General features: G+C 39.0%; 1 protein-coding gene across 1 annotated transcript in view; it reads right to left on the bottom strand.

The window, feature by feature from the left end:
* Positions 1–10,000, bottom strand: part of LOC106874025 (tectonic-like complex member MKS1) — an 83,903-nt gene that overhangs the window by 66,786 nt on the left and 7,117 nt on the right. The window contains exons 3-5 of the mRNA XM_089342976.1: positions 9,374–9,456; positions 8,984–9,050; positions 2,724–2,824 (exon numbers count right to left, since the gene is read on the bottom strand). Coding sequence (XP_089199102.1) covers positions 2,724–2,824; positions 8,984–9,050; positions 9,374–9,456 — 251 coding nt within the window. The remainder of the gene's footprint in view (positions 1–2,723; positions 2,825–8,983; positions 9,051–9,373; positions 9,457–10,000) is intronic.

Below are 10,000 nucleotides of genomic sequence, written 5' to 3'. Positions count from 1 at the left end.
TAGTAGTATGGTGCTGTTGGTGGTGGTTATAGTAGTAGTAATAGTGGTGGTGGTGGTGGTGGTTTTAGTAGTAGTAGTGGTCATGGTGGTAGCAGTAGTAGCAGCAGTAGTGATGGTGGTGGTAGTAGGTGGGTGTGGAGGTAATATATATATATATATATATATATATATTTACATATATATATATATGTGTGTGTGTGTGTGTATAATTTTTATATATGTGAGCATGTGTATGTACAGACGCATATGTATGTAGAGATGGATGTATTTACATACACTCACACACATACAGATATGTATGAATGAATGTATGTATGTGTGTGTCTATGCATGTATGTATATACGTGTGTGTGTGTGTGTATGTAGTCATGTACGTGAGTCTATGTATGTATGTATATATGTATGTATATTTCTATGTAAACAGGTGCGTGTATGTATCTGTCGATGTATGTAGGCATAAGTTACAAGGGTTAAGAAACTGGTTGGACAAGCTTTCAAACACAAAAATGTCTGTGTCCCCACCTTAAATTTTATCCATTTGAGAATTTCATTGTCAACTTTTCATTGTAATACGGAGTGGGCTTTTCCCAGGTGAGGGCCACTGACAAGTATAAGTCACTTCAATGGTGATTGATCAACTGGCCGCAAATAAATACATCACACACACACACATACATATATATATTTTATATAAAATAGGAGTCATACCCAATGACTGGTGTAGCAGCATCATAGTCAACTGCTACAAAGGTAAAGGTGACGCTTTAGATACAAATAATTACAGAGGCATCAAGCTGTTAGATCAGGTTATGAAAGTTACAGAGAGGGTCATAGCCCAACTAATTAGGGAGCGAATCAATTTAGATGAGATGCAGTTTGGGTTCGTGCCAGGTAAAAGCACTACTGATGCCTTATTTCTAGTGAGACAGTTGCAGGAGAAATACCTAGCTAAGGATAAACCTCTGTACCTGGCTTTCGTTGACATGGAGAAAGCCTTTGACAGGGTCCCCCGATCCCTTATCTGGTGGTCAATGAGGAAACTTGGGATAGAAGAATGGTTAGTGAGAGCTGTGCGAGCCATGTACAGAGATGCTGCCAGTAAGGTGAGGGTGGGAAATGAGTACAGCAATGAATTCCGGGTAGAGGTAGGGGTCCACCAAGGTTCCGTCCTCAGCCCCCTCTTATTTATCATAGTCCTCCAGGCAATCACAGAGGAGTTCAAGACAGGTTGCCCCTGGGAGCTCCTCTATGCTGATGACCTTGCCCTAATTGCGGAGTCACTATCAGAACTAGAGAAGTTTCAGGTGTGGAAGCAAGGTCTAGAATTGAAGAGCCTTAGAGTCAACCTAGCTAAAACCAAAATCCTAATAAGTAGGAAGGTAGATAAAACACAAACCCCTTCAGGTAGATGGCCCTGCTCAGTATGTAGAAAAGGAGTAGGTAGTAACTCTATAAGATGTACCCGGTGCAAGCTATGGACACATAAGAGGTGCAGCAACATCAAAGGCAGGTTAACTAGCAAGTTACTTTTTGTTTGTGGCAGATGTTCAGGTGCAATAAAGACTGTAAACAAACAGGAAACAACTTCTATCTCATTCCAGGGTGAAAAACTAGAGGTAGTCGATAGCTTCCACTATCTGGGCGACCAAGTTAGTAGTGGGGGTGGGTGCGCTGAAAGTGTAGCTGCTAGAATAAGAATAGCCTGGGCAAAGTTTAGAGAGCTCTTACCCCTGCTGGCGACAAAGGGACTCTCACTCAGAGTAAAAGGCAGACTGTATGACGCATGCGTACGAACAGCCATGCTACATGGCAGTGAAACATGGGCTGTAACTGCTGAGGACATACGTAAGCTTGCAAGGAATGAAGCCAGTATGCTCCGTTGGATGTGTAATGTCAATGTGAATACCCGTCAGAGTGTAAGTATCTTGAGAAAAAAGCTGAACATTAGAAGCATCAGTTGTGGTGTGCAAGAGAGACGATTGCGCTGGTATGGACATGTGGTGAGAATGGATGAGGATAGCTGCGTGAAAAAGTGCCACACCCTAACAGTTGAGGGAACCCGTGGAAGAGGTAGGCCCAGGAAGACCTGGGCTGAGGTGGTGAGGCAAGACCTTCGTACATCGGGCCTCACCGAGGCGATGACTACTGACCGAGACCTTTGGAAATGTGCTGTGCGTGAGAAGACCCGGCAAGCCAAGTAAGATCGTTGCCAGTGCCCCTGGACTGGTTCTTGTGCGGGTGGCACATGAGATGCACCATTTTGAGCGTGGCCGTTGCCAGTACCGCCTGACTGGCTCCCGTAGGATTTTCGAGCGAGATCGTTGCCAGTGCCCCTGGACTGGCTTGTGCGGGTGACACGTAAAAGCACCCACTACACTCTCTGAGTGGTTGGCGTTAGGAAGGGCATCCAGCTGTAGAAACTCTGCCAAATTAGACTGGAGCCTGGTGTTGCCATCCGGTTTCACCAGTCCTCAGTCAAATCGTCCAACCCATGCTAGCATGGAAAGCGGACGTTAAACGATGATGATGATGATGATGATAAATATATCGCACATATATATTTTATATATATATATACATATATATATATATATATATACATATATTATATATACATATTTTATATATATATATATATATATATATATATATATATATATATATATATATATATATATATATATATATGCACAAACACATGCGCGCCCAGGATTTGAACTTACTTGACTCTCCTCCTGACTTTGTTTCTCTCCCGTAAAGCAATCACTTGTTTTGCCAACGACGTGAATTGCTCCTTCTGCGAAGTGGTACAGGCCTCGGTGATCTATAAAAAAAATATTAAAAATAGATAGATATACACGCGTAAATATGTGTGGGAGCATACGTGTGTGTATTATGTAGGTAGGTGAGATGAATTTAATTCTCTGTCTGAAGAATTTCTTACAGGCAATTACGAAATTCCTCACGTGTCTACCTAACATGTAAAACAACATAATTCCTATTGGTAAACGAAACATGTGTAATGGTGAATAAATAATACCAATAAATTTCCCAACTTCCTGTTTTATTATATGTGTACACACACACACACACATGTTATAAAGAACTATTTTATATACATTTTATGAAAAACTATTTTTAGGTTATTTTAATGTATGACTTATATAGAGGCTGCATTGTTTTTGTTCTTGCTTACAGAATGTGTGTGTGTGTGTGTGTGTGTTGTTGTTGTTATTGTTGTTTTGTTGTTGTTGTTATTGCTCAATGTCCCCGCTTGACCGTATCTCTCTCTGCTTTGAAGTAGCTCAAATGACTTCAGCGGCAAAGAAATGCGAACTATCAAAGGCAAATATAAGTGTGAATGTGTGTGTGTGTGTGAAAGAGAGAGAGAGAGAGAGAGATTGTGGAGGAAGGTAAAGAAGAGAGGATAGAGATAAAAACAGAAATAGAGGCAGAGAGACAGGGAGGAGAGAGAGGGGGAGAGAAAGAAAGATAGAGAGAAAGAGAAAGATAGAGAGAAAGAGAACAAAGAAGAAAAAGCAGAAAGGAAAAAAACTGGTCTACTTTCTTAACTCATTAACTACAGCCAGCATCATATTACAATGGTGTGTGTGAGCATGAGGAGTGCGTGCATATATGTGTGTGTGTGTGTGTATACATATATATATATGTGAGTGTGTATACACACACACACACACACATAAACACTTATATCAACATGTGCGCATGTGTGCGTGTGAGTGTAAACATATACTTATATGTGTATATGTATATATACACTTACAAACACAATATATATATATATATATATATATATATGCAAATATATGTGTCTATGTGCATGTATATACACGTATTCATACACACACATATCTATGTATGTACGTATATATGTGTGTATAGACATCTCTCTCTCTCTATATATATATATATATGTTTACACACACACACACCTTTTATTGTGAATGCCCCCCGGCACCAACCAACACCCAAATACTACCAAAGAGAAGAGTCACATGGACACAGACTAGCACTCACACACACACATCCACATATCCATAGAAACACACACCACACATATTTCTGTGACTCTTTCTTCGCTTCTCTCTTTTCTCCTCCTCCTCAAAGCAAGTCTTCCCCTCGGTGTGTCTGTATATCTTTTGTGAAAAGGAAGTCCGGATGATGAAATGTTGTATGGCAGATACTACTGAGAAAGGCATTTGCATAAACAGGTGTGTGTGTGTATGTGTGTGCGTGCGCGCGCGAGAAAGAGAGAGAGAGAGAGAGAGCGTGTGTGTGTGTGTGTGTGTGTGTGTGTGAATACATGTATAAATGTAAGTATATATACAAGTAACATAGATACATATGTATAAATTCATATTTCTATAAATGTATGTGTATATGCGCGTGTATATATATATATGTATATATAATAATCATCTTCATTTCACTTCCTTTTTACCATGCTGGCGTGGATTGTGTGTGTGTGTGTGTGTGTAAGAAGCCTAGAGGCACACTCAGCATCCAAACTCTATCTACCCATCCCCACAGAACACTAAAGAAACGGAGGTAGCATGGAGGATATAGTGACTTCTTGGCAGAAACGGCCGTAAGGAACTGGTCTTTTACTCTTTTATGTTGATGATTTCAAATTTTGATGCAGGGCCAGCATTTTTTGAGGGAAGGGGAATAGTCGATTACATCGACCCCCACCCCCAATATTTCACTGGTACTTATTTTATCAACCCTGAAAAAATGAACGTCAACCCGGGCAGAATTTGAACTCAGAATCTAATGCTGGATGAAATGCCACTAAGCACTTCAAGAAACATACAAACAATTCTGCCAACTCGCGGCCTTAACTTAACCCTGTTAAAATAATATGCTTGGAATGTGCAAATATTACATTTTAATATTTTAAGATAACGAGATTTTAATGATCCCAGAGTAGAAAATATAAATGTTAGTTTATGCTGACCAAATACAAAGCTAAAAGGATGGGCTTAGATTTAGTGAGTTTAGTACACAGGAAACTTTTAACTTTATGAAAGGAAGAGGAAACAAATAGGTGCAGGATGTGTGGTAAGTTTGCCTCCTAACCACACGGTTCCAGGTTCAATCCCACTGTGTGATATCCTTGGCAGACAACAGCCTTGTGAGTGAATTTGGTAGACACACACTGAAAGAGTCTCTTCGTGTATTCATAGCAGATATGCGTGTGCTATCTATAAAATATGTGTGTATGTGTGTGTGTACTGGTGTCATGTAAAAAAAAAACACTTTGTCCACTCTGCAGGATGGTCTGTGTTAGGAAGGGCATCCATATTATTATTTCCATGCTGGCATGGGTTGGACGGTTTGATTGAGGACTGGCGAGCCAGAAGGCTGCACCGGTCTCCAATCTGATCTGGCAAAGTTTCTACAGCTGGATGCCCTTCCTAACGCCAACCACTCCGAGAGTTTAGTGGGTGCTTGTGCACGAGGGCCAGTCAGGCAGTGCTGGCATATATATCTATACAGCAATCTTTTGTCTTGAGTCCATTGTTTCACATACACACACATACATGCATACATACACACCCACCCACACAGATATACACACCTACACACACATACATACACACACACATGCACACATACATACATACACCCACCCACCCACACACACACAAATAACCCTTTTATTACCATATTTCTGTTGAAATCCACTGCTTTTGTTTCAATTCATTCAGAAGAAAACAAAGAATTCAACAAAATAATTTTGTCGTTATTAAATCAGCGTTTGAAACATAAATTAACATAAAATTTTAATGGAAAAGTTTTAATTTAGATAACTTTAAACAGGAAACTCGTCTCACAGAAGCTGGGGTGGTCTTAAACGGATTGGCATCAAAAGGGTTAATGATTAATGACAAATAATTACAGACTGTTTTGATGTTATCAGCTTTGTCAAACTAATAATTTAACATGATCAATAAAATCAAAACACACAGCAGTTGGTTACCAATCAGCCACTTTCTCAATACATACATGTATGCAGGTGTATGTTTGTGTATGTATATGTGTATGTGTATGTGTAAATGTGCATATGTGTGCATATACAGCTATCTCTCTCTCTCTCTCTGTATATATATATATAAAACTATATCTATCTATCTCTTTTACTCTGTATATATATATATAGCTATATCTAGCTATTTAGTAAAAGATTTCGCTTTGGTTTCCTGCCAGAATATCTCAAAGAAACCCAAAGGGTTGTTTGTTGTTGTTGTGTTGTTGGAACTGGTAAGGTTTGTATAGAATAGCATAGTCGGTCATCCATCCACAAATCCATCCATCCATAGATCTATCCATCCATAGATCTATCCATCCATAGATCTATCCATCCATAGATTTATCCATCAATCCAATCCATTCATTTGTCCATCAATCCATCCGTCCATCCATCAATCCATCCGTCAATCCATCCATCCATCTGTCCATCAATCCATCCACCTGTCAATCCATCCACCCATCCATCCAGCCAGCCAGCCAGCCATAGATCCCCTCAGCTTTTGTTAAAGCATGTCTCTAGGAGAGGGTCGCTCTGATATAAAACCAGAAATGCAGGGAATTGCGTTGGACATTTTGGGGATCTTTTGTTTCCGTTTGAGATCACGGCACTCCCACATTATTTCTGAACCAGTGACCTATACTAGCACTGGATATCTTACCCAGGTTTCTCACTCAACCATGTCAACAGGGTGGAGAAAGCCTTACTGGACCCCAAAATTTTAGGCTGCATGATAACTGCTAATGTGTGTGTGTGTATGTGTGATATATAAATATATATAAAACTAGAAAAACAAACCCTGCACACACCAATTCCCTTTCGCTTCCTCTATGATTCACAGAACTAATGTAAACCCATACAAAATCATACATATATACATAGAGAGAGATAGACAGAAAGACAAACAGATAGATAGATAGAAACAGGTAGATAGATAGAGAGATTGAGAGATACATACAGAGAAACAGATAGGTAGATAGATATAAATACACACACACACACACAGAGTTATTGATATAGTTGTATAATGGAAATTCCTAAAAAATGAAGAAAAAAAACCAGTTTAAGCAGGTTTTCTGGTTTTTTGTGTCTATTTTTGTTGTGTTTTGTCTTTGTTTTTTTTTTGAAAAAAAAAAAGAATTCTGATGACAATCCTTCTCCTAACAAAACAGAAAATAACAACAATAATAATAATAATGGTTCCTATAATAATAATAATAATAATAATAATAATAATAAATAATAATAATAATAATGGTTCCTATTATTAATAATAACAGCATCAGTGGTAACAAAAAATAAAAGAAAAGAAAGCTCCCATCCCACAAAACTCTGCAAAGCAAGTACCACTGGCTGGGTGAGAAAAACATGGAAGGAAAAAAGAAAAAAGGCTCCAATACAACCCCCCCCCCCCCCAACACACACACATTCATACAAAACCTTGAGTAGATGTGGTAGACGGAAACTGAAAGAAGCCCAGCTACTCAAAGTTTTGGTTGGCACAAGGCAACAGTAGAAGACACTTGCCCAACGTCCCATGCAGTGGAACTGAACTTGGAACCATGTGACTGGGAGGCAAGCTTCTTACCACACAGCCACGTTAAACAAAAGAACTAAAACTGCAAAGCCACACCACAAAGCCAGTGAGTTAGTTTTTGGGTCATTCAACCTCTTACCTCAGCCTAATAAATGCTACCTGAGGCTAAACAGAAACAACAACAACAACAAGCTGACTAAGTCTGTGTTGTCCTTCTCTTCTAAACCAACTTGCCCCACCCCTCCTCTCTCTCTCTCTCTCTGCTTCTTTTGTTGTTTCTATTTCCAAAGTATTTCACCTGAGTTCATTTCACTCTGATATGTGCTTGTGGGCTTTATCATTCATTCAGTCAATATGTATGAATGAAAAGAAACAGCTGTCACACCTGACTGCACACACACACATTCATACAGACATATACTTACAAACTAACACACACATACAAACTCACATATATGCAGACACACACATACGTAGACTCATACACACATAATTACAAACACACATACACACACACAGACATATACTTACAGACTAACACACAGAGACACACACACATAATTACAAACACACACACACACATACATATAGACATGCTTACAGACAGACAGACACATACATAAACACAGACAAACATACACAGACTCACAAGTACACACGCATACATGTGCTCATTCACGCACACACACACGCATACACACCCATATATGCAAATATTACCTTTCACAAACAAGTCATTGTATCTGCTGGAGGCAATTATTGTGCTGAAACAATCCCCGTTTCACAAAGGCCAGTAGGTTTCCTTGACATACTACAAAGCACAAGAGTTAATGGAGCAGCATTGAATTTCCTCCGTCTGCAATCCAGTTTCAAACCCTGTCGTGACTGACTTAAATTCCACACCTATACAGAAGCGAATAAAAATAGAAGGTGCGTTGCCTAATGGCCAAGGTATCTGCCTCACAATTAAAAGGCCATGACTTTGATTACTGGTGAGCAGTTGTGTCCTTGGGCAAGACAATTTATTTCACTTTGAAAGTTACTATTTGTAAATCTCACAAAGAGAGATATTCAGCAACAGTACTTTGGAGTAAAGATTGTTTGCCAACATAACATGGCAGTCCTGGTTTAGGATGAATGTTGCTGTAATTTAGCCCCAGGAGACATTCTAGAAAATTTAATCACATGATGGCTTGCCTCTGAGTGGTTGCTTAATAGGCTGATCATGTGAAACTAGTGTGGTTAGGTCGTGATGTCTAATCAGGTATCCAGAGATTCGGTTCTGAATCCCTGCTACAATTGTATCAGTGGCCCAAATCATGCACAGCCTGTGAAAGTAAGAAGGTTAACAAAGAAGAGGTCATGCTGAAAACATGACTGGGGTTTTTGCTTACCTGCGGAGGCAAAAATTTGTCATTGTTGACGTAGGTGAATAACCTCCTTCGTGGTGCACCTTCTTTCCTGAAAGATGAAAAGAAAGAATTTCAGGTGAGATAAAGAGTTTCACAAATGTGAATGAAGGTCATTGACCCAGTGACAGAAAAAAAAAATAAGAAGAAGAAGAGGAGAAGGAGGAGGAGGTGGTGGTGGTGGTGGTGGTGGTAGTAGTAGTAGTAGTAGTGTTGGCTAGAGTATTTAGTTGCTATTGTTTCGACCCAGGCCGGCTCTGGTCAGGCATAACAATCCTATTTTTCGGTCAGATATTTAACATTGTCACTGGAATAAATAACCATTAAATTTAATTTGGAAATCAAACGGTTTCGGGAGAGGAATCATCAACTTACAACAATTTGCAAACACTTTCATGGTATTTCTCAGACAAGATACCTTCACAATAATCTTTCTGGGAGTAGAACATAATTTCTCTCTGCAAATAAAACCAGAAAATAAATATGAAAAACAATTTAGGATCGGAAAGGCTCAACATCTGAAGATCATTTCTCACCACTTCATTCCATGTCTTCCTGAGTCTACATTCTCTACAACTTCCCTCCACAATTAGAGATCGGCACTTCTTTAGGCAACCCTTACTCTGACCGTCTCTCTAACTGCCTTTCCCCTTCCTCTCCTTTCTTGACCAACTGAGGTAGCCAAGTATCTCCTTAATCTAAATCACTTTAACCCTTTTGTTACCATATTGCTAATGATATAAACTGACTTTGTTTCAATTAATTTTGAAAATAATCAATTTACTAAAATAACTAGGTCCTTATTAAACCGATGTTTGGAACATAAATTAACCAAAAAATTTTGATGGGAGATTTTAATTTAGATCACTTTAACCCTTTTGTTACCATATTCCTGTTGAAATACACTGCAGTTGTTTCAATTCATTTTCAAAATAATGAAGAATTAGAAATAATACATCTCTAAATCTCTCAGAGATTTGAAAACTTAAGGACACAGAAAAT

The sequence above is a fragment of the Octopus bimaculoides genome, chromosome 26, assembly GCF_046866305.1.
Source record: "Octopus bimaculoides isolate indiv1 chromosome 26, ASM4686630v1, whole genome shotgun sequence".
NCBI classification, from domain to species: domain Eukaryota; kingdom Metazoa; phylum Mollusca; class Cephalopoda; order Octopoda; family Octopodidae; genus Octopus; species Octopus bimaculoides.
The sequence above is the reverse complement of the archived record's forward strand: the minus strand, read 5'-3'. Positions and strand labels throughout refer to the sequence as shown.